General features: G+C 44.3%; 3 protein-coding genes across 10 annotated transcripts in view; all 3 read right to left on the bottom strand.

Annotated features, from left to right (window-relative positions):
• nr1d1 (nuclear receptor subfamily 1, group d, member 1) overlaps window positions 1–6,978 on the bottom strand; it is a 13,536-nt gene extending 6,558 nt beyond the window's left edge. Inside the window, exon 1 of one of the 2 annotated variants that reach the window (XM_073495143.1) lies at window positions 6,629–6,978. In XM_073495143.1, the coding sequence (XP_073351244.1) occupies window positions 6,629–6,680 (52 nt within the window). In that variant the 5' untranslated portion in view covers window positions 6,681–6,978. Of the gene's footprint in view, window positions 1–6,117; window positions 6,198–6,628 lie in introns of those variants that run through there. The other variant, XM_073495144.1, reaches the window with a different exon arrangement.
• A 227-nt stretch (window positions 6,979–7,205) lies between these two features.
• Window positions 7,206–10,053, bottom strand: LOC141019761 (uncharacterized). Of its 3 annotated transcripts, XM_073494763.1 has the most exons (3): window positions 9,988–10,053; window positions 9,250–9,518; window positions 7,206–8,513 (listed from the first exon to the last, which is right to left on the bottom strand). In XM_073494763.1, the coding sequence occupies exon 3, from the start codon at window positions 8,464–8,466 to the stop codon at window positions 7,558–7,560; it is 909 nt and encodes a 302-aa protein (XP_073350864.1). In that variant the 5' UTR covers window positions 8,467–8,513; window positions 9,250–9,518; window positions 9,988–10,053; the 3' UTR covers window positions 7,206–7,557. The 3 variants fall into 3 exon arrangements, with proteins under 3 accessions (XP_073350864.1, XP_073350862.1, XP_073350863.1); XM_073494761.1 differs by lacking the exon at window positions 9,988–10,053 and having other exon boundaries at window positions 9,250–9,948; XM_073494762.1 differs by lacking the exon at window positions 9,988–10,053 and having other exon boundaries at window positions 9,427–9,948.
• A 1,647-nt stretch (window positions 10,054–11,700) lies between these two features.
• Window positions 11,701–17,116, bottom strand: LOC141018880 (uncharacterized). 5 transcript variants are annotated; one of them, XM_073493608.1, is made up of 4 exons: window positions 16,990–17,116; window positions 16,388–16,536; window positions 15,809–15,924; window positions 11,701–14,506 (listed from the first exon to the last, which is right to left on the bottom strand). In XM_073493608.1, exons 2-4 carry the CDS (start codon window positions 16,472–16,474, stop codon window positions 13,612–13,614), a joined length of 1,098 nt encoding a protein of 365 aa, XP_073349709.1. In that variant the 5' UTR covers window positions 16,475–16,536; window positions 16,990–17,116; the 3' UTR covers window positions 11,701–13,611. The 5 variants fall into 5 exon arrangements, with proteins under 5 accessions (XP_073349709.1, XP_073349710.1, XP_073349712.1 ...); XM_073493609.1 differs by having other exon boundaries at window positions 16,868–17,101; XM_073493611.1 differs by having other exon boundaries at window positions 16,406–16,536; window positions 16,990–17,077.
• Between the last annotated feature and the right edge of the window lie 5,709 nt (window positions 17,117–22,825).

Below are 22,825 nucleotides of genomic sequence, written 5' to 3'. Positions count from 1 at the left end.
AGAAGGAACAAATAAGTCAGAATCAGTCAGAGACAGAGTTTCACACAGTTTATAAAGTGTCTCCAACTCAACAACTCACTAAACTGACACATTTGTTAAGGGAGTCTGGGGACAAAGAAGTCGCCTATACTGGTTACTGTTTAGTGTATTTGTAAAATGTGACATGTTTAGCATCAATAAAATGTTTCTTCTTTCATAAATTGAGTGTAAATGGTGAAATCAGTGTAAACAGTGTGTTCAAACAGCTGCTAAATGTTGGCAGGTCAGACTTTAGCACTTTAGACACAGAAGCAGACAGGCTGGTGCAGCCATGCTGCCACAAACTGACACTTTTTACAAGGAAACACACAACTTACTGTTTTCATTTAATGCTGAATTTACAAGAAGGAGACAATGATTCAGAGTCTGTCAGAGACAGAATTTCACTACGTTATAAAGTTTTACGCCACTCAACAACTCCTAAAATTAGCTGATTTGTTAAGGGAGTCTGGTGATGTTGTGGTCGAAACTTCTTGTTCTCACAGCTGTCCGCCTGTGATTGGACGGATGTTTGTGTAGTTCAGTATCAGTTTAATGACCTCACACTGCTGGGCATGAGGGGCGGAGCTATCTGTGTGTGTGTGTGTGTTTTCCTGTAACCATGGTAACGGATGGGTGGAGAGAGGAGGGGTGTTGTCGAGTAAAAGCACAAAACAAACCGACTTTCTAGGAATTTTGGGAACAGAGGGGAGGAGGGGGGGTCTGACTCCTCCTCTCACCCTCCTGATAGTTTCTGTAGATTCATATACAGATGATAGTTTATCTAATAACATAAACAAGAAATAAAATAAAACAATAATAGAGGAATCACATATAAAAACTAATACATTAATATACAAATAATCCGTATTATAAACAGTTTAACTTCAATTAAAACATCTTAAAAAGTAAAAAATGAAATAGAGGCAGAGAGGCAGAGAGGCAGCTCCAGAAACATCATTACAGACAACCAACAACTGCTGTTAGCTCAGTTAGCCGTGGAGCTAAGTGGTGCTGGAGTCACCGTACCAGGCTGGACTGAACTCACAGTACAGAGGTGATTTACAGCGGCTCTGACCAGGACTATGAGTCCGGGGACGAGGAGACACGGCAGGCGGGGACAGGAGAGGACGGACGGTTGTATTTTTCTGTTGTCAAAATATTTCCCTTCTTCACATTCAGTGAGTTTATTTTGTTGACGTATTAGACTCAGTCAGACACAGTGCTGTTAGGAGGCTAGCTGGTTAGCATGCTAACTTCAGCAGACAGACTACAGACTGCTCCTCAGACACCTCAGAGCTGAATGACTGCAGACAGGAGGTGTTTAACTCCACGTGAGGAAGAGATCATCAGCAACAGACTGATGAGCAGATGGAAACACACACACACACACACACACACGTGTCTCAAATGTCTCAGCCAGTGAAGACTTGAACGTGTGAATCTGTTGCTAGGAAACATCTGTGACATCGTCCAATCGAGAGCAACCAACCATGTAAACAGGAAGCTAACATGACGTCCAGTAACGTGACAGGTTGAGGCTCAAATAAATCTAAATGTAGAAATGTAGATATACGTTTTATTTCTGTCTGCAGACCTGAAGACGTCTGAGTGTGTCAGAGTCCACAAACTAAACCCAGAAGAGTCTCAGCCGACCACGTCTGCATCAGTCAGTCGCAGAAAGAACAACTTCACTCTCCATTTGGTAGCTGCGCCGCGTCGTCAGGGCCGCGACGAAGGTATCAGGCAACAGCTGCAACACAGTACCCCGAAGTCGCTAACTTTAGCTGCTAATTAGCTCGGTTAGCCGTGCAGCTAACTGGGGAGAGTGTTGCAGTTCAGTTGTTCAGCACAGGAGCTTCAGACCAACAGGAGCGGGAGGTTTTTTGGACCGGGGGAGCAGTTCTGGTGATGAGTGAACACAATCGGACCAGGATGGACAAAAAGGAGCGACTTTGTAGCAGGTGTCGATGAGTCGACACCGGTTTTTGTTTTTATAGCCTAGCATTAGCTTTTTACTGCTACAGATTTAATTTGCACTTCAAACATCAGAGTGGAGTTCATCTGTGGAGATTATCTGGATGAACAGAACCTGGAAGGATCAGAAACTTCAGATTGTCTTCTGAACTAATCCAGAATCCAGTTCAATAATCCCACAGAGGAACCAGAGCGATGCTAACTGCAGTTAGCTACAGACACACGTCATCCTGCAGCTCTTCATGGTTCTTTGAGTTTAAATAAAGGTTTGAAAAATCGTCTTGTTGCACCGACTAATTCTGCACCAGCATAACTGAAGCTGACTGGAGAATCGGCGCCCCCTACTGTTGACTGCATGCATTCGTTCTGATTTTCTGTTAACTAATTTCTGATAGTTCAGTTAAAATCTGCGACACATTTACACAGAAACACCAGTTTATACTCCTGTGTTCAGATTTATGAGTAAGAGAAGAAGGAGGAGAATGAGAAGAAGAAGAAGGAGAAGAAGGAGAAGAAGAAGGAGAAGAAGAAGAAGAAGAAGGAGAAGAAGGAGAAGGAGAAGGAGAAGAAGGAGAAGGAGAAGAAGAAGGAGAAGGAGAAGGAGAGGAAGAAGGAGAAGGAGAAGAAGAAGAAGAAGAAGAAGAAGAAGGAGAAGGAGAAGAAGGAGAAGAAGAAGAAGAAGAAGAAGAAGAAGGAGAAGGAGAAGAAGAAGAAGAAGTAGTGAGATGTGGAGATATATCCACCTGGCCCAACAGGTGTGACCGTCGTCTGCAGGTGACAGCAGCTTCGTAACGTGACGACATGTTTGTACAGTCACAGTGAAGCTGCTGCTCGTGTTCAGACTGCAGATGTGACTGTAGTTTGTTCTCATCCTGCAGCAGCAGCTTCCCACGTGTCAGTGCTGCACGTGGCTGTCTGAGAGGTGATAAACACACACACACACACACACACACACACTCTCTCACTCAGGAACATGCTGCTGCTGATACGAGCACAGACACAAACACAATAAACACATGTTGTCTGAGCATCACGTGCACATTCAGCCGTGTTGATGGTTTGGATAATAAACAGATTTACGTCCTCGTGTTGCTGAATGATGGATAACGTACATTTACAGTTAAATAAGCACAATGTGTGTTTCAAACAGGAGGGACGACACGACCCCAGAATAAAACATGTTCACAGTGATTTACTGAACATGCTGCTCACCGGCGTTTAAGTCAAACTAACAGGAGGAATAGTTCATCTGTCAGCGGCGCATTAATACACATTTGGTGCTCCTGTGAGATTTGTGGCAGCAGAACGAGTCTGAATGATATTTAACACAGTTCTTGACAGGAGACACGTAAAGGAAATAAATCTCATCAACAATGTTACAACAACAAGACAACTCGTGCTGATGAAGGATCAAAACGCTCCAGAACAGCCACTTAATGGACCTTTAGTATGAGGTATGTTATAGATATGTCAGTATTATGTCCCTCCCTCCTGCAGACTGGGGTGAGGAGGGTGAGGAGGGTGAGGAGGGTGAGGAGACGCTCTGTGCTGTCAGCAGTCACACCCCTGAGCCACGTGCCTCCTCCACACAGCAGACTCTGCAACGGGACTGGCTCGAGTCCGGCCCGCCCACACACACACACACACACACACACACACACACACCTCCCTCTGCTGCTCTCTCACGTTCCCTCCATTCATCACCGACACACACACACACACACACACACACACACACACACACACACACACACACAGATATACTAGTCTCTGAACACAACCACGGGTCAGATTCCTGCAGGTCGACACATACAGAGACGCAGATCCACGTCAGAGATGTAAAAATGATCACAATGAGATTCAACAAAGGCAACACAAAGACTAAAACAACCACAAAAGAAAAAGCTAAATGTGCGCTCAGAGACACAAAACAACCCCTCGATGTAGAATATCTACCTGCATTCAATAATGTTCACAAAGTAGCTAAATGTTGTTTTAATATTGATGACACAGGTTATACTGAACAAACATGAACTATTCTGACTCTGACCGAACTGACTGTTTCACCATGTTACCACAGAAACAAACCGCGCTCACGTCCGTAACATCAGTCTACTTATTCTAACTAAACATGAAGTATTCCCAACCCTGACCAAACTGTGATGTAACACAACACAACACAACACAACACAACACAACACAGCATATTTTAGGCCAAACTCTGATCTTTCTCTCAGCCTGACTGTGACCGTTTCACCGTGTTAACTACGCAACATAACTTCTGTCATGTGTCGTCACATATTGACGTTACGTCACTTTGTGGTCGTTGATGTATTCAGTCGACTTTATTGAGATTTAAACTGATGTTTGTTTGTTTGTTTGTTTGTTTGGGCTCTTATTATTTATTTATTTGATACAAATGATGAAATTGAGAGTTTGTTGTGTTTTTTTGGCTGCCTGGTGTTACCGTGGTAACCACAGGGAAAGGAGACGAGCTGATTGGTTCCCACTGCTGTTCCACTTTCTCACACATGCTGCACATGGCCGAACAGCATGAAGAGGACGAGATCAGAGAGGAGGAGGTGACAGGAAGCTCCACTTTCCTCAGACGGAGACACTTTACACCAAACTACATGAAAAATATGTTCAAAACTAAACATCAGAGGGATTAAATATCTGCTCCCTATAAAATGAAGCAGAAATAATAGTTTTGTACATATATAATAATATTTACGTGTGAATACATGTATTTATAATAGACGCTGTGTGAATATATTTTATTATACGACATAAAAACGTGTTTGTGATTTTAATTAGGGGTCGACTGATTGTCGGATCAATATTCAGCATTTTTCCGATCATCGTTCTCAGAGATGTTTCTGTCAGAGTGCTGATTAAATAAACTAATTTAAAAATGTGCGACTTCGCCCACAACACCACCTGATCGGTGACACGTCAGGATTAACAGCCTGTAAACACTGAGTAATCTGAATGTGCAAAGTAACTAGTAACTAGAGTTATCAAGGAGAGGAAGTGTGAGGTAGCAGAAAATGGAAAATACTCAAGGAAAGTAGCTGAAAGTTGTACTTTGGTTTATTTTTCACTGGTTGTTTGAAGTTTAGAGTTACTGAAGCATCAGGTTTCATTCTTCATTTAAATATCTGAAATGATCTAAAACATGTTTCTTATTACAGAAGAAATAAAACATCTGTTTTTAAAACAAACATGCAGAACTTTAAATTTATAGAAAATCAAATGCAGTTTTGAATGGATGCAGTCACACACTGCTGCTGTTGTTCCAGCAGAGTGACATGTTGTGGTACATGATCACATATCAGACTGTATGTCTCTTATCAATAATGCCTCCAGTTATTGATTATTGATTTCTGCAGCAGAGTGTAAGAAGCTTCTCTGAGCTGAACAGAAACACAAACACACATCAGACAGAGAAGAAGAAGAAGAAGAAGAAGAAGAAGAAGAAGAAGAAGAAGAAGAAGAAGAAGAAGAAGAGCGTTACGCAATGAGCTCAGTGTGACCAGCAGCCAATCAGAGCGCGCGGAGCTGAGTGAAAACAAAGCGCACATGGCCCGGTGAGCCGCGGCATGTGAACCGGTAACGGCCGCTGCACGCACATGCCCGTGCACGCGCGCGCGCGCGCACACACACACACACACATCCCCGCTGGTCCACCTGACACCGAGCGACCCAGCGACCGAGCCGCTGCCATCATGACCCAGTTCCTCGAAACACAACCGGAATCACGGTGACGTCCCCGTGACGGCCCGCCTCAGACACACCGACATGTGCGCGAGGCAGTCAGCCTGAACCCCGCAGCTGCACGCGGCTTTTTATCCTCTGCATGACTTTAACGTCCTCCATACGTCACATTATACTTTAATGTTTAACCGGAACCGAGCTAATAAACATGGAACACATCAGGACCGAGAAACGAGTCAAGCAGATCGATCTGGTTTCATGAGTGTCTCCTTTTTACGCACCAGACTCCATTCATTTAAGAGCCGATTTAACGATTCTGTCATGTTGCTGTTGACTCTTGTACACTCAGAAACAGCAGCTGACTGATCGATAAGATTGTTTGATCAGATTATTCCGCACATTCACCTGTTCACACTGACGGCTGCGTGCCACATCCCCCCCGTGTTGACGCGCAGTATTGGGTCAAACGGCACCGACAGATTTCCTTTGGTTTCATGTCCAGGCTGCTGCTGTCTGCTCTGTGCAGCAGCACAGACTCACATCGACTCATGTATTGATTAACTGTGTCGTTATCAGACCCAGAGTTGACCTGACTCCAGCCTTCAGCCCGCAGGCAGAGTCCAACCTGATGCATCTCACGCAGGTGCGTTCTGACGCGCGGGGTTCCGCTCACACCTGCAGCCCGAACCACTTACAGCAGAACTCCCGCATAAAATCTGACATTTTTATAGAACACGAGTGACAAAAGATGAAAACTGAAGCTGACAGACTTCCTGTACTCCACACCAGTCCGCACACTCACGCGCACAGTTCGGCGCTTTAAAAACTCAAGTTAGAGACACGCCGCGCGCGCACCGCAACATCACCTGGCTTTGATTTGGAGGATGGAGAGATGAGGAGGGTTGTTGTTGTTTACCTGTGTTGTTGTTGTTGTTGTTATTGTTGTTTGTGTCCATGGCAGTCGTCATCCTGACCTCCAATAAAGCCACGCACGACAGCGTTTTCTCAAAAAATCCCGGATATTTCCGACATCAGCGCAGATGAGACGGAGCAGCAGCAGGACGCGTCTCTGGTTTACTCCGTTACTCTCCTGCGTCTTCTTCTCTGGTGTCTGTCTGCCGCACGAGGAGCCTGTCATTCACTGCACGCGCCTCTCTGTCGCTGCCTGGATTTTTTTTTTCAAACAGGGCGCGCGCGCATCACGCAGGCTGCTGCGGGGGCCGCCGGCCCCGCACGCGGCAGAAAACGGGACCACGTGACCGCGGGGAGAGCCTCGTGCCCCAGTGACACACTTTCCCGCCCCTCCTCTCCTCAGTGTAGTAGAGGCCCGTTTAAATCCCTGAGCACGTGGAGCCGCCGCTGCTCTCACACACAGAGGGATTGTGGGAAGTGTAGGCGGAGAGAGGCTGTTACTGAGCAGAGCGAGAGGACGGAAGGAGAGAAGAAGAGTTTAAATCAACGAGTCTGTTTATAACAGATACCAGAGAGAAGTGTTTGTTTATTGATTATTTATTGATTATTGATTGAATACACAGCATGACAGTAAATATCAGTGATGATGTCAGAGTCTAAATCCTAAAAAACATTTATTATTTTTGATTTTTATTTAACACCAAGCATGAGACACCACGTGGCCTAAAGTATGTGGACAGCCCTGGCCTGGTCCAAGTCAACACACCTGAGACAAGTCCGAGTCAAAACGCACCTGAGACAAGTCGGAGTCAAAACACACCTGAGACAAGTCGGAGTCAGGGTGGTTGTGCGGTCACAGTCGTGGTGTTGTGTAACATGGTAAACTGTCCCTCACTTCTGTCCGTGTGGCGTCTCTCTGCAGGTCTTTCAGCCTCAGTTGACATTAAAGGAGCCTGTTTGATCAACCAGCTGCTGCAGGTTCCTTCTTACGTCACTGAAGTAAGTCTGAGTCTCGAGCTTCTGCGTGATGTACCTGCGATTATAATAAGCCTCAAAGTATTGTTCAAAGGTCAAGCCTGATGGTGACAGCAAATGTAATACTGAATCCTCATCCACCAGATAGAAATCCCACGGATCCATCTCAGAATATGAAGAGTTGTACTCGCGGTCTATTTCGCACTTCCCTCTTATCATCTCCCTGTGCTTCTTGAACAGCAGGTCCAGGTCGCTCAGGTAAGCAGAGAGGAGTCTCTCTACAGGGTCGCAGCTTTGAGTCCCTCCCAGTCTCACCAGGTGAATCAGCATCTGGATGTGGAAGGCTGCCCCGTTCACCCAGGCCTTCAGAGCCTCAGGCGTCACGTGCCCGTCCCTCACCATGGAGTTCTTCAGCTTGGTGATGGCGGCGCTCAGCTGGACCTCGATCCGTCTGATGTCGGCCCCCAGCTCCTCCGTGTTGTCGATGTGATCCCAGACCTCGGAGGCCTTCTCTTCAGCAAACACACGTCGCAGAGCCTCCTTTGTGCTCTCCTCAGGTGGACCGGAGGAGTCCATATCGATGAGCACGGCGATGGCCAGCGCTCCGAGGCCCGCCAGCTCAGGAGCTGGAGTCAAGTCACCCAGCTTCTCCATCAGGCTCTTGATGCAGTCTTCAGCGCGGCTGCCCGCCTCCTCTTTCCTCTTCTCGTAGTGTTGTCTCAGGTGGTCTGAAGAATCCAGACTGGTGAACATCTTGATGGTCTTGTTGACTCTCAGATCTGGACCCTCACTGATATGACTCGCAAATTCGTCCATGGCTCTCTTCTCCCTGTCCCTCCTCTCCTCTTCGCTCATCCCGTTACCCATCTTCTTATTTTCAGGATCAGATCAAAGATGGTGGTTGGAGTCTGACACTGCAACACACAAAACATCATCCAGTGAACATTTTCAGCCAAATGATCTGAGAACATTGTGGCTGCATGTGTTGAAGCTTCGTACAGCCACGACATTAAAACTGCTGACAGGTGAAGTGATTAACGCTGATCATCTCGTTACGATGCAATGTTCTGCAAACACTGCAGAGACCAAGTACCTCCCCTCACGCCAACAGCTGTCAAAGGACTATGCTCCCTGCTGCACCACCACAATAGTTCTGGGACGGTTCGAGGAACATGACATGATGTTCAGATTGGGATATGGGGAATTTGGAGGCACTGAGCTCCTTGTCACAGCTAACTCGATCATTTCTAAGCAGTTTTCGTGGAGTGGCAGGGACCATCGTCCTGCTGGGGGAGGCCGCTGCCATCGGGGACCATCGTTTCCATGCGAGTTGTACTTGGTCTGCAATGGTGTTTGGTATCAACATGAATGGACCGGACCCAGGGTCTCCCAAAAGAACAGTACAGTACGTACGTGTTCACTTTCAGCTGTTTCAGGAGTCGTGTTTAGTTACTGCTGCTGAAAACACAACGTTTCCTGTGATGCTGTGTCATAATAAAAGCTTTGAAATCACTAAATAACGGGGGCTTTTGTTGTGAAGGAGTTCTAGTAAATGCAACGTGTTTGTAGCTGAGTTAGCGGAGCCACTCTGTTAGCGTTGATTCTTCGACAGTACTGCAGGATCGAGACAAGCTTTGGTTTAAGACTCACCTTCAAGCAGGTAGACCAGCTGTGGGCTGTCACGCCGGGTCAAACCGAGAAGAGCCAGACCGGCAGATGTGATGGAAGAACAGCATGAGTGACAATGCACAGACTTCCCTGAGGTGGGCTGCAGGTATATGTACGGCTGCTACAGAATATTTGCCGACATATTTTAACATTTCTTACTTTTAGTTTTTCTGTCTCAGAGCCCGACGACCATCCGTGAATGTTTAACTCGTGGACAATCTGCCCTCGCTGGATCCGTCCGGTACCTGCACCTGCTCTGCACAGAAACACAAAGAGACGGTCTGCAGGTTTCAGCAGCTAACGACATTTAGCAGCAGTTAGCACTGACATTAACAGCAAAGCTACTGGTATCTATCTTAAATCCCCTCTGTGCTGTCGCTGGCCTCTGTTGTCCGGCCCGGAGGTGTTGGAGCCGCTGGTTACCAATAAGTTTCTTTGCAGTTGCTTAGCAACATGTAAAGCTCTCTGTCCAGCGCTGCTGAGGGAAAACCAGCAAATATTTTCTCCTGAACCATGACCCGGTTTCACCCAAATCACTGAATGCAATTTTAAAGTTGTGTTTTTGTCCAGTACTCTGTGAGGATCCGGTCCCCGTGACACAGCGAGTCCTTCTTATACACCCCCATTAAAATACTGCTCATCATCTGTGAGACTCATGACACAGCTCAACAGGATCAATACGTCATCTGTCTCTCTCTCTAATTAGTCACGTGGTCTGACCTCACAGATGACGTCACTGTCTCATGTCTCTGATGAAAGCGGCAGCAGCCTCAGACCTGCTGTGCGTCGGCTCCAGCTTCACACCTGCTCCTTCAGTTACAGATGTTTCTTCCTCAGCTCAGAGACGTGTGCGCATGCGCAGCTCAGCTTCAGCCTGCAGGAGACCTCGTGTCTGACATCGTTGAAAGCGAAAGTAAAAGCAGATCAGCACAGGCGGACCGGTGGCGCCCCCTGCTGCTCAGCTGCTGCAGGACACCTGGGGAGCTGAATTAAAAACACTGTAACGTTTGAATTCCTCAACTGATTTCAATGAGTCGTTTTACATCAGGACCGGGTTCTGTGAGGCTGTTTGGGTTCACCCTCCGTCCGGACATCATGAGCGGACAGACAGATAAAACATCGTATTTTTATCCACAAAGAAAGAAATATCTCCATGTTTAACGTTTGCCGAATGAACAAGTAGGCCGACATCGTTCAGACTTTGCTGTAGACAGCGTCTCTCAGCGTTGACACAGTCTCTCCCAACGCAGCACGTTTCAAAGTCGAGCATTTTTAAATGGGCTCTGACTTTGTCCAGAGATGTAACAGGTTTTTACAGCGACGCCGCGACAAGCTGACACTTTTTTCAAGGAAAGACACATTAAATATATTTTACTTAAAGCCGAATTTACACGAAGGACCAAAGAGTCAGACTGCTGCTGCTCACTGAGTTTCTCCTCTGAGGACAAGTCAGAGTCAAGAAGAGCACAAGTTATTAAATCTGAGTATGAAGAGGCGACAGCAGAGAGCAGAGGGCAGCCACTCACCCTCCTCACCCTCCTCAGCCTCACCCTCCTCACCCCTCAGCCTCACCCTCCTCACCCTCACCCTCCTCACCCTCCTCACCCCTCAGCCTCACCCTCCTCACCCCTCAGCCTCACCCTCCTCACCCCTCAGCCTCACCCTCCTCACCCTCAGCCTCACCCTCCTCACCCTCAGCCTCACCCTCACCTCATTTATAATCGCTTAATTCAATGATATGATAGATATTAGAAAACATACCGAGGACATGACCTCAGTGGACTGATGGTCACTGTCACTCAGAGAGATTATGAAGCGTAGTTCCTCTGAAAAACATCATTCATTCAAAAACTACTCATAACATTGAACAATTAATTATTTGTATTAAAGTGATGGTAGTTGGTGATGTATCAGAGACCCCACAGATGTAAACGAAAACCCAGGAATCCTCCTCTGCCAGTGTGAGAGCTTTACAGTCTCAGCCTCAGTCGAGTTCAAACACAAAGACGTCACCAACATCAAATCATCACATGATGTCATTATATTTATTTATTTATATCTTCTCACAGATTCAGCTTCAGAAACTTCTATTCTTGATGTTAAACAATATAAAGTGACTCCACTGTCGACCAGTCACAGGGAGTCAAAGCTCTCCATATTATCAACATCTTGAACTGCACTCTAACTTTTATTGTCGTGTCTCTTATTATTATTCTATTTTCTATTTCAGCTTATTTTGAGACTTTGAGCTTGTTTTAATGTTTTGTTTCTTGATGTCCTCCTCCTTGTTTTTAATATCTTAATGTAATTGTACGTCCATGTAAATCACTCTGCGGCGCCTCGTGTCTGGATCCTGCTTTATAAATAAACTTACGTTGCCTTTCCTGAGGAGACTGGTCACGTGACCTCAGAGAGAAGAGCCAACAAAAGGACTTTGGTTGGGATGTACAAAATACAACCCAGTTTTATTCAGGTTTTACAGTTTTTTTGGGGTTTAAAGATCAGAAAATACAAGAGTATAAAATCAACAGTCGACATGTTCAGAGGGTGAGACAGCTCAGACAAAAGACCCAGACGAGCGACAGAGTCTGGATCTTCCTCTCAGCCTCTCTCTTAAACCCTCACATCATCTTAAAGGCCACAATTCATTTTGATAGAACGATACATAGAAAGTAGAACATGTACAAACAATGAAACTCAAAGAAAATGGGTGCATAGACTCAAGTGTCAGCAGACTCTTAGTAAGGTGTTAAACCACAAGTGCTTATGAGCAGCCTGCAGAGCCCTCGGCCCAGGTTCCTCCCATCCTGTTGTGCAAGAGTGCAGAAGTGCAGTCAGAACACATGCAGGTCATTGTGCTCCGTCCGCCCTCTTCATATAACTCTTCAGGTCCAGATTCAACAGGAAGACTTCGGTACAACAGGAGGTGTGGGTGGTGAGGGATGACTCTGCCACGAACTGAATGAACACCAAATCAAGTTGAACAATGAAAAGTGACTCCATCAGGCCGCAGTTGGATTCTTACTGTGTTTAAAGTAACAAAGTCTGTTCTGAGACAGGATGACGGACACGGCGAGGTGGTGACGTACATTCAGACTGGACACGAGTACAACGCTGTCCCACAATCGTTCTGTGAGTCAGAAATACAGACCTGCAATCTGATAAAAGATATAAAAGCTGATATTGAAGAATTAAAACACAAAAGCCTCGTTAATGTAGTTATCTTACATCAGCATACAAAAGCCACCAATTTAAACAATTAACCAAAACTAGAGTACAAAGAAAGTTCATTCTGTATATAGCAGTGCATTCAGACCAAACATGAAGAGAGTATTCACCCGGCGTTACTCTCGCAGCACCCAGGCCGACCGGTGACCAGGTCTCAGTCCGTCCATCTGTCTCCACTGAGTGGCAGCTTCTTAACAGGTGTGTTAAAATCAATAAATAGTAACTGTGACCAGCAGGTAGACTGAATGAATCTGTCTCACCACATCGGTCTGAACCCAGAACAAAGAGATTTCTCTGCTATCTGACTCAGATGGATCAGAAGACGCTGAGACATATTTCCTTGACTTACCAGGTAGTCCCACTTCCTCGCTCACTTTCCTCCACGCCAGCTCCCTTTTTGTCCTGTCTCAGTACGAGTAGATGTGTCATCGTACAGCTCTAGGTGTCTGAAAACAGCCAGTATTATCCTCTCCTCCATTGTTGTTCATGAATGTTGGGACATAAGCGACTTTAATGTCATGACGTCAGTGTGAACGTCGATGCCGATAGGCTCTCATGACGCTTGAGTTCAACATGTTCAACTCACACGAATGACGTGAATTTTGCGTGTTTGTCATTGGTGCCGCCCTGCGTGAACACATGCAAATTTGCATCTTTTCATTGACTTTGTCGTACGAATGATTCGCCTCACATTTGGTCTGAACGCCTCCATAAGATTTAAACTTTAAACCACAACTCTGATCAACACACCAGACATAGCAACAGGAAACAGACTCCAACACAACACTATGTAATAATAGGTCAGATAAATGAATAACATGTTTTTTCAGTTCTTATGAACTTTGAACTTGTAATTATATCATCATAAATACTTCAGAGTGATTTCAAACGTAACCATCTCCTCACTGGTTTCACAACATCTCACTAAAGGACTCCAGTTTAAAGTTAGCTAGCAGGCTAACACTGACACATAGGTGTCATGAGATTACTTTTGTGAACTGGCGCCTTACAAATAAAGATTGATTGATTGATTGATTGATTGACTCTTCATCACTTCATCCATGCGCTGTGTTTTGTTCAGTTTTGACACTGAAACGACACAAACACAGAAGCTCTCTAACGGAACATATCTTTGAAGGCTTTGTACAGGGCGTCGTATATGTCGCCGTTCCTTTGCTCTGACGATCCCATTATCGTGTGGTCGATAGTGTATTCATACTGCCTCCTCAGCTCGTCCTCATTCAGGGTTGCTCCTTCAGATCTACTCAGACAGGCAGCGAGATGGATGGTGGCCCTACAATCGAAGGCTTCCAGCACCGCTGACAGAACCAGAGTGACGACCAGGAATGGGATTTTTTCGAAGGAACCCATCCATCCTTGGCGAGTGAACGGGATGAGGACACGATTTCTCCCAGGTGCACCAAATCTATCTTGGAGAAACACAACTCCATTCCATGCAGGATCCTGTGGTTCCTTCAGAGGGCTGACACTGATGTTCGGGATCCTGGATCCTTCAGCCGCCCTCATTGAGTTCCAGCGGTTGGGCAGGTTGGTGGGCTGATGGAAGTAATCAGGAACTGGACAGCGCTGTGGCATACAGAAGAAGCCCCTGTGCTGAGGCTGTATACTTCCTGTAGCGACACCGTACACTACATCAGCATTGATGGCACAGTTCCAGGGAGAATACAGGACCACATCTCTGATGGAGGGCAGAGGCATCAGGCAGCTGGCTGGCAACATGAACGAACCAATTTCTCCGTGTGCTGCAAAGATGATGTCGATGTCTCTGCGGTCTATCTCCTTTTTCTTCTTGAGCTCTTCTATCAGGAATTTACCCATGGCTACAAGTTCAAAGACGACCAAATCATTAAAATATCCTCTCAGCCATTGCTTGACCTCTACATTCGGACACTTATCTATTATATACTCCATCAATCCCTGGTTTTCCTCATGGCTCCTGTTGCTGCTTTCAATGATGCGCCTCGCTTCTGCCCGATCCATAACTGGTCTTCTGTTGGAGGAATAACAAAAAAGAGGCATCTTATATTTTGGCAATAAATCTTAAATAGAGTCTTACAACGAGCCATTCTTTGGCTGTAAATGAAACTCGCTGAGCATTTTGAGAAAAATAATAATTTAATCTACACTACCGCTCAAAAGTTTGGGGTCGCTTAGAAATGTCCTGTTTTTATAAAGAAATTCAAAATTTCTTTCACCTAAAGTCACATTAAATGAAACAAAAATACAGTTTAGAGATGGTATTGGTAATGATAATGGAATATCTGCATGTGTGCAGAGGACAATTTTTTAGTAACATTCCCTCCTGTGGTCCAGTGGTACACTGTGTTAGCCAATCAAGGTTTGTCGTGTTAAAAGGCTAATTGATCATTAGAAAACCTTGAAAACAGTCGATTAAATAATTAAAGAGGCAATATCTTTGGCCTTATCTTGGCTTGTTGAGAATCTGGAGCATCAGCAACTGTGGGTTTGATTATAGCCTCAAAATGGCCAACAAAAAAAGAGAGAAAGATTTCTTTTTAAACTCATCAGTCTATTCTTTTTCTAACAAATGACGGCTATTCCATGTGAGAAAAAAAAAACTAAAGATATCATACGGTTTGTACCACTATCTTCCAAGAACAACTCAAACCGGCTCCAACAGAGCAGAAAGAGAAGTGGGAGCAAGAGGACGAGTACATCAGAGTCTTTAGTTTGAGGAACAGACTCCTCACAGGTCTTCAGCTGGCAGCTTCATTAGAGGGTAAAACAGTAAAACACCAGTCTGAACATCAGCAGTGGAGAGGAGGCTCCAGGACGCTGCCTTCTGGGCAGAGGAGTCGAGAAACAGCCACATCTTAGACTGCACAATAACAGGAAAGATTGAGATGGACAAAACAACACAGAAATGTTTTTTCTTGACCACTCTGACCAGAAGGCAGCATCCTGAGTCACACTGGTGTCTTACTGTTTTATCATCTAATGAAGCTACCAGCTGAAGACCTGTGACGAGTCTGACTCTGTTCATTTGAATAAACTATGCTTTTCCTTCAAAACCAGGACATTTCTAAGTGACCTTGAACTTCTGAGCGGTGGTGTAATTTTGTTTATAGTCGATTTTGTCATAAGAAGCTGAACATCTTTCAGACAGACGCAGGACAGAAGTGTCCTCATGCTGGTTGCAGTAAAGATGAGTACACAATATTTGAGGCTGTTGTTAATTAAATGTGACATTGCAATGTGGAAAAACATGTGAAGTGCTCAGCGCTATAAACAGTTTCATAATGACGCTCTGGCCCTCCCTCCACCGTCATACCTCATGTCACTGAACGGTGTCCTCTGTCTGTTGTCAGCTGTATTTCTCATTAATTGGCCCGCCGCAGTCGCACCAGCAAGACCCAACGCCGTTCCAAGAGCTCCCATCACAGACTGCTGATGAAGATCAATACTTGATTCATTTTCATTATTATCAGCAGGGCTGATCGTTCATAAATGTGTCAATGCTGAACTTTGACACATTTGTGAACAACATTTTTATTTTGTTCCCAATTTTACTAAATCAATTTAACACAAAGAAAATGATGGTGCAATTCTTCTGAGTCTTTTTTTTTACCTGAACTCAAATGAGGAAACTGACAGAACATCTGTCGAGTCCTGGACTGTAAAACATATAGATAAGGTATGTGGCGGACCCTGCCACCTTTCTAGCTTCAAACAGTGTTCTGGGACCTTATTTCCTCTGAGAACAGCTTGTTCATTCACTGATGGAGACAGTCTGTGTTATTCCCTCTTTAATTTTGTTAATATTAAAATTCAGACTTTGAATTTCTTCTCTAAAACTACAGACTGCTCCTTTAATAATGATTGTTGAAATGTCACTGCGACGATGTCTTACAGCTAGAGATCCATGCACGCCGCCACAGCGAGGACACCTCGCCTGTCCCTTCGCGGGGAACATCAGATCCAGCAGCTTGTCGGACATGACGAAGGTTTCTGCCTGATCGTCCAATCAGAAACAGGAGAGCTGCCACAGTGTGATGACGTCTGTAAGAGACAGTCAGGAGACGGATCAGAGGACACAGAGTTACCTGTATCTGATGAAGACCACATGAACCTGGAGTTACATTTACTCCAACACTGATTCACAAACAGTTGGGACGTTGATTATCCAGTAAATAAAAGCAGAATACATTCAGTTGATCACAGTTCAAAGATATTAAACTGGTACTGAAGTGATCTGTATCTCATTGTCATGGTGCAAATGCATTTAGCTTGTTTACAACTCCTCAGCGGAGGATAATCCGTCTGGAAACAGGTTGTTTAGACTCTTGATGGGTGCGTTTTGGTCATAACATGATTTAAAACTTTAACTCACATGTCTTTGTCTCCTTCCAATATTGTGTTGTTGTAGTTACTTGTGGACGACCCGCAGTGATGATGAAGGTGTTTATCTGCAGAGTGAGAAGCAACGATAGAAAAATAACAAGAGTTACTGACCTGCTGCTGAAAGTTCTGGTGGAATAAAGTCTGTAGAGACGTCCTGTTGTCTTTAAATAAAGTCTGTAGAGACAGACTGACTGTAAACCCTCTGTGTGTTCACCCAGCCGGCTGACTGCAGCAGACTGTCTCTCTCACTTTATACCGCCCCTCTGTTCCTCTAAATCATGTGACTTCCTGTAAAGATGCAGCTGCAGGTCAGAGTCCTGCACAAGTCATCATATGTAATCTTTATACACGCCTTCAGTCAATATAATCACTTATCTTTATAACACCCAGTTCTACAGTTTCACATCTACTGATGTGCTCTGGTTACTTTCAGTCACTCCTGCACGCACAGCAGTCCAGCTCCAACTTTATAATCTTTATATAACGTTAACAACTTTATTGTCCCCGAGGGGACGATGTCCTCAGAGCAGGTGGAACACAGAGAGAGCCTGTAACACAAAACCCATAATACTGACTCGTCAGCCTTGATCCTGAAAACTTAATCAGACATAGGAGGTTTGTGTTCAGATGTAGGGAGGGAAAGTCAAAGGAATACTCGAGTAAAGTACAGATACCTGAAACATGTACTGAAGTACAGTAACTAAGTATTTGTACTTAGTTACCTGCCTCCTCTGTTGCAGCTGTGATGGAGTGAAACAGAAACAGAAACAGTATCTGTGAGTTCCTGTAAACCAGCTGCTTTACTTTCACTGAGCTGCTGTGTCACACACACACACACACACACACACACACACACACACACACACACACACACACACACACACACAGCTCACCTCATTGACCCCACTGACTACGTTTACATGAACACAACATTCAGGTCAGTTTATTCTGAAGGAGACGATTTTCTGACTCGGCTGCTCACAAAGCAAATGAAAATAATAATCTGCTAATATTTCTGTTTACAATCAGTCAAACTGATCTTACTGTCAATAACTGCAGAAACGTCTTATAAACTTTCTAAATTCTTATTTTCATGTCATCGTGTGAAACCAGAAACTTTTTATAAATAAATATTCACACAAATAAATGTTTGTTTGTTTACTAAACAATGAAACCAGTCTTGCTAGCTAGCTAGCTTTCATCAAGCTAGCTAGCTCGACCGGACTTACCTGCTCAGTGTTTCCTCCAGGATCTGTCTCAATCAGTTGACGGCGCAAATCGAGCGAGCGACGAACGCAACGGACGAAGTTTGATTGACGCAATTTTAAAGTTTGTTTGGTTTTTGTTTTGAACACAGACACACACAGACAGACAAACACACACTGTTATCACATACCTGGAGTCACCCCAGCCGAGGTTCAATCCAACGTCTCCTCGTCTCTGGACGGCGTCTTAAACCACTGGACCATCTTCAGGTAGAAAAACAAGCATCAGGCAGAGAGAGGAAACTATTCTTCTTCTTCGTGAGTTCAATGGAATTTAATTGCAACAAAACTGAACTTAGTATGAGCGTTTATCCTCTTCATACAGAACCACACGATGTGATTACAGGGAGAAACCCAAATGTCATAACAGGAAAGTTCTGAAAGAATAAGAACCATCCACACACAATGTCCCCTATATATTCAGTTCTGCCGTCAACAGGAAACAAACTTTTATCTGCACATGAAGTCAAACTGTTTGTGCCTGAGGTCAGTCAGTGGTCCGGTGTGTCGGTCCGGTGTGTCGGTCCAGTGTGTAGTTCCTGTGTGTGGGTCCAGTGTCAGCATGTGTGTGTTGTGTTGTTGGACATCAGGTGCATGAACACATCCTGGCACACTGATCATCAACAGGTTGTGAGTTTGACGCCCACACTGGGCTGTAGTGTTGTTGGATCAGAACCTTCACAGGCTCACAGCTGTGACTCGTCTCATTAATGACAGCTGATGTCCAGCTTCTACTAGAGCGCCCTCTGGTGGTGCTTCAGCTGTACTGCAGCAGAGTCTCTACACGCTGACAGACTCATGAGGGAGTCCATGTGTCGGCTGTGGCTCAGTGCCAAAGCAGCTGGATTGTTGCTCATGAGGTTGGTGGTTTGATTCCTGCTGTAGTGCTCTTTAGCCTCCAGCTCTGACAGTGTTGTGTGGCTCACACTGTGTCAGGTGTTCACTCTTAATGAGTCCAACACACTGATGATTTCTGATTAACTGCTGTTTCAGGACTAGAGCTGATATCAGTGTTTGATGAGAGTCGTCAGAGGCTGTTTCTCATGAGGTTGACTTGTTTTAATTTATAAAACCCGTAAGTATCATAAACTGTGTTTGTCACAGATTATTTTCTGTAATAATCCAAAACTCAATAACCCCACAGAGGGCAGCAGGGCCATGCTTACATCAGTTAGCTGCAGAAAACATCCTGCTGCAGCTCTCTGCACATTCAGGAGCAGAAAGCTGTGCTGGATTCATCTGTGGTGTTGGAGCGCCCTCTACTGGAGTGATGACGTCACTGCAGCAGCAGAGCGACTCACCTGGACTCACCTGGACTCACCTGCTCACTGTTACCTCCAACAGCCAGTCTGTCACCATCAGTTACTTCACTTCAGTAAAAGTCTGTCAGTCTAATTTAACTGTAGTTAAACTATAAATACACAGTACACAGTATAAATACACAGTACACAGTATAAATACACAGCACACAGTATAAATACACATTACACAGTATTAATACACAGTACACAGTATAAATACACAGTACACAGTATAAATACACATTACACAGTATAAATACACAGCACACAGTATAAATACACAGTACACAGTATAAACACACATTACACAGTATAAATACATATTCACTGTAACTTTAAACTGCAGACACACGTTTGATTTTATTACGCTAGTGATGGATCACAGGTTTATCCATGGACAGCGCGGGTCTGTGTGTTGGGCGGCTCAGGTCATGAAACTAAACACTGTGATTAATATCAGATGAGCTGCTGGTGGCTGAAGTAATACATGTCATTAATGAGGAAAACATCTCATTAGTGCGAGTGCGTCTCTCCATTAACAGAGCTCACGTGTCCTTAACGACTCTTTAAGGACACTCCCACACAGAGTTTAAAAGCCTGCAACTCCTCCAGTTAGTTAGAACTGAAGAAGCCTCTTGGATGAGAAGTGAAACGTCTTCAACAAACTGAAACAAGTCCAGTTGCCTACGATACAGCACTCAGAGGTACCATGACCTGGATGACTGTGAACCTTCATCAACATGCTCACTTTTCACTGCTAACCCAGCGTTGTACATCTTGTATTTACCATTTGTAGGGACATAAGCTAGTCTCACAGCGTAACTCCGGTCCCCCTTTCAGAGGGATGGGCACTGATGAAGGTGTTATGCATCTGAGACTGGGAACAGTGGGTAGAATATCTTCTGGGGGATGAACTACCTGTGACCTCACCGTCTGTTTCAGAACGATGGGAAGTCATGTAAATGTTATCTCTGTCTCTCAGTGGAGGTTGAGGAACTGACTTCCTTCCAAAGGACTTAGGGTCAATTGGGAATTGTTCACATCTTCTGAGTGGAGAGGGAGTTAACCTTTCATCAAGGGAGGAGTGTGAATCAGAGTAACCAGAATCACATTGGTTGAACGACTGTGGTGGGGAAAAACGTTCTGACCTAAGCCTTAACAATTCTTCTTTGTGTGAGCAAAGATCTAACTCTGCTGAGTGCAGGTCATCTAAATAGCGCATGGCTTTCGTATTAGCCATCTGACCTTCATGGAGGAGACTAGAATTATGCGCTCTAAGGAGTTCTACCTCCTGTTCTTGGGTTGTTTTGCTCTGAACAGCAAGGCTGGTTTGTCTGTGGAAGATCACAAGCAAACATCTTAACAACTGACCTGTGGATGCGGTCTGCACATCACACCTGGCCTTAAGAAGTGACTCTCTCTTCTTTGCACTCAATGACATTTAACCTGCTAATGACTTCAGGGCAGCCAGGTTTTACATTCTGCGCCAGGGCAGAAATAGATCGCTCTACACAGGGGTTATCCATTGTTAAACAAGTTGTCTAAACAACAATCAGTGTGGTTGGCTATGGTGTTGTTTTGGCAGACACTCTGTAGCGTAGCTTGGGGAGTACACTAGCCTAACCAAACAGGGTGCTGGCCTACACTATAGGGGGTAGCTTCCCGTGGAGGAGGGGTGGGTACCACACAATCTAGTGGCTCTTGAGGGCATAAAAATTGGGGCCAATAAAGATAAACACAGTTTTACAAGTGTATCTTTGCCTTCCAATCTTTCAACATGCACTAACTGGAATGGAGGGCAGTAACAGTCAGAGGATTGTCTCTTAAAGGTGACTCGGGCGGAAACAAGTGGTAGTAACAGCTAAAGTACAAAACGTATGTTTCACAGGGCTTGTAGCACACTGTGGCTCTATATCGGGCTTTACTTCTTACTCAGGCTGAAATGCAAGGCAGTAACAGCCACATATAAACTTCTATGTATCACAGGGCAGGTGGCACGCTGTGATTAACACGAGGAACACTTAAATTGTCATAAAATTCTGACAGCTTGACCGAATGTTGTTCAAATGCTGAACTGAAATTTTTTACAATTTCTACAGAGCACTTTCAACTTGAATTTATAGCAGCAATAGTAAATGGCTCAAATTGGTAGTTATTAACCTAAAAGATTTTGGTTAATCAAATGGGTTAAAACATTTGATTGATAAAACAATTCTCACCACAATGCAACTGTTTATAAGTACAAATCAACGTCTACTCCTGTAGTAGACTAGTGGGGTAAATGTAGAGACTTTTGGCTAAAGAGTTCAAGATGTGAATCTCACATTTTAGCACTGTCCAAATTATGCTGAAATTAATATCGCACATTTATGAATGATTGCCAACAGTACACTGCCTCACACGGGGCACCATGTGTAGTGCGCCGTGCAACATTAATAAGGAGTTTTGGGTTAAATTTGGTTATCAATAATAATTAATGATTTTCAGGGATAACGCGCTGAGGACGTCTACAGGAAGGACTTCATACTTTTGATGAATCCATTTAGAGCATGAAACATACAGAAGCATAACAAAACATAAGCTTTTAATGGATGAAGATATTAACATGAAGATCTGCAGCATGAGACGCAACAACAGAAAAGGGGAATGAAGTCATGTTAAAATAAAGTTTTAAATGAGATAAACTCTCTGTGTTGGGTCGTCAGCAGCAGCAGTTCTTCCTCTCTGGACTTTATTCTGCGGCTCAGCTTCTGTAAGTCATGTGACTTCTTGGAAAGGTCGCAGCTGCAGAGCTACAGATACAGAAATGTTGCAGAGGAATCATTATATAACAATATTTAATTGTAATGTTAATACAACACACATTACACAAACACTTACCCTCCCCAGAAAACACAATATTGTGTCCTACTGAATAATTATATGGCTTTGAACTTCAATTTTCACATTAATCTTTAATTCATGATTATTGAATAATTTTAGAAGTTTTAGACAATTCCTTCATGAGAGGTGACCAACTCTTTAAGTTATTATTATCCAAATAAGTTGTACACATGAAACCAAATACTGGATCATCCATCCATCATCTGGATAATACCTTTTTTATTTTAAGTCTGTTAAGAACTGTGGCTCACCTGTGACTTAATAAATCTGGGTGACTTATCTCATTACTGCGCTCTAAATGCTCAATTTAACTTGATGTAAAGTTAAGTGTTATGTGACCTCATGTAAAGATCAAACTCATAACAATAACGCTGATAATAAAAGTCACTGTAGCTGCTGATGTTCCAACAAACTGCCTCTTCATCTCCATCATTCACTGTAAATACAACTGTGAGGTTAACAACATTCACTCTTGTACAACATTAAATAGACAGCATG

The sequence above is a fragment of the Pagrus major genome, chromosome 23, assembly GCF_040436345.1.
Source record: "Pagrus major chromosome 23, Pma_NU_1.0".
In the NCBI taxonomy this organism is placed as follows: Eukaryota; Metazoa; Chordata; class Actinopteri; order Spariformes; family Sparidae; genus Pagrus; species Pagrus major.
This window is presented reverse-complemented; position numbering and strand designations above follow the sequence as displayed.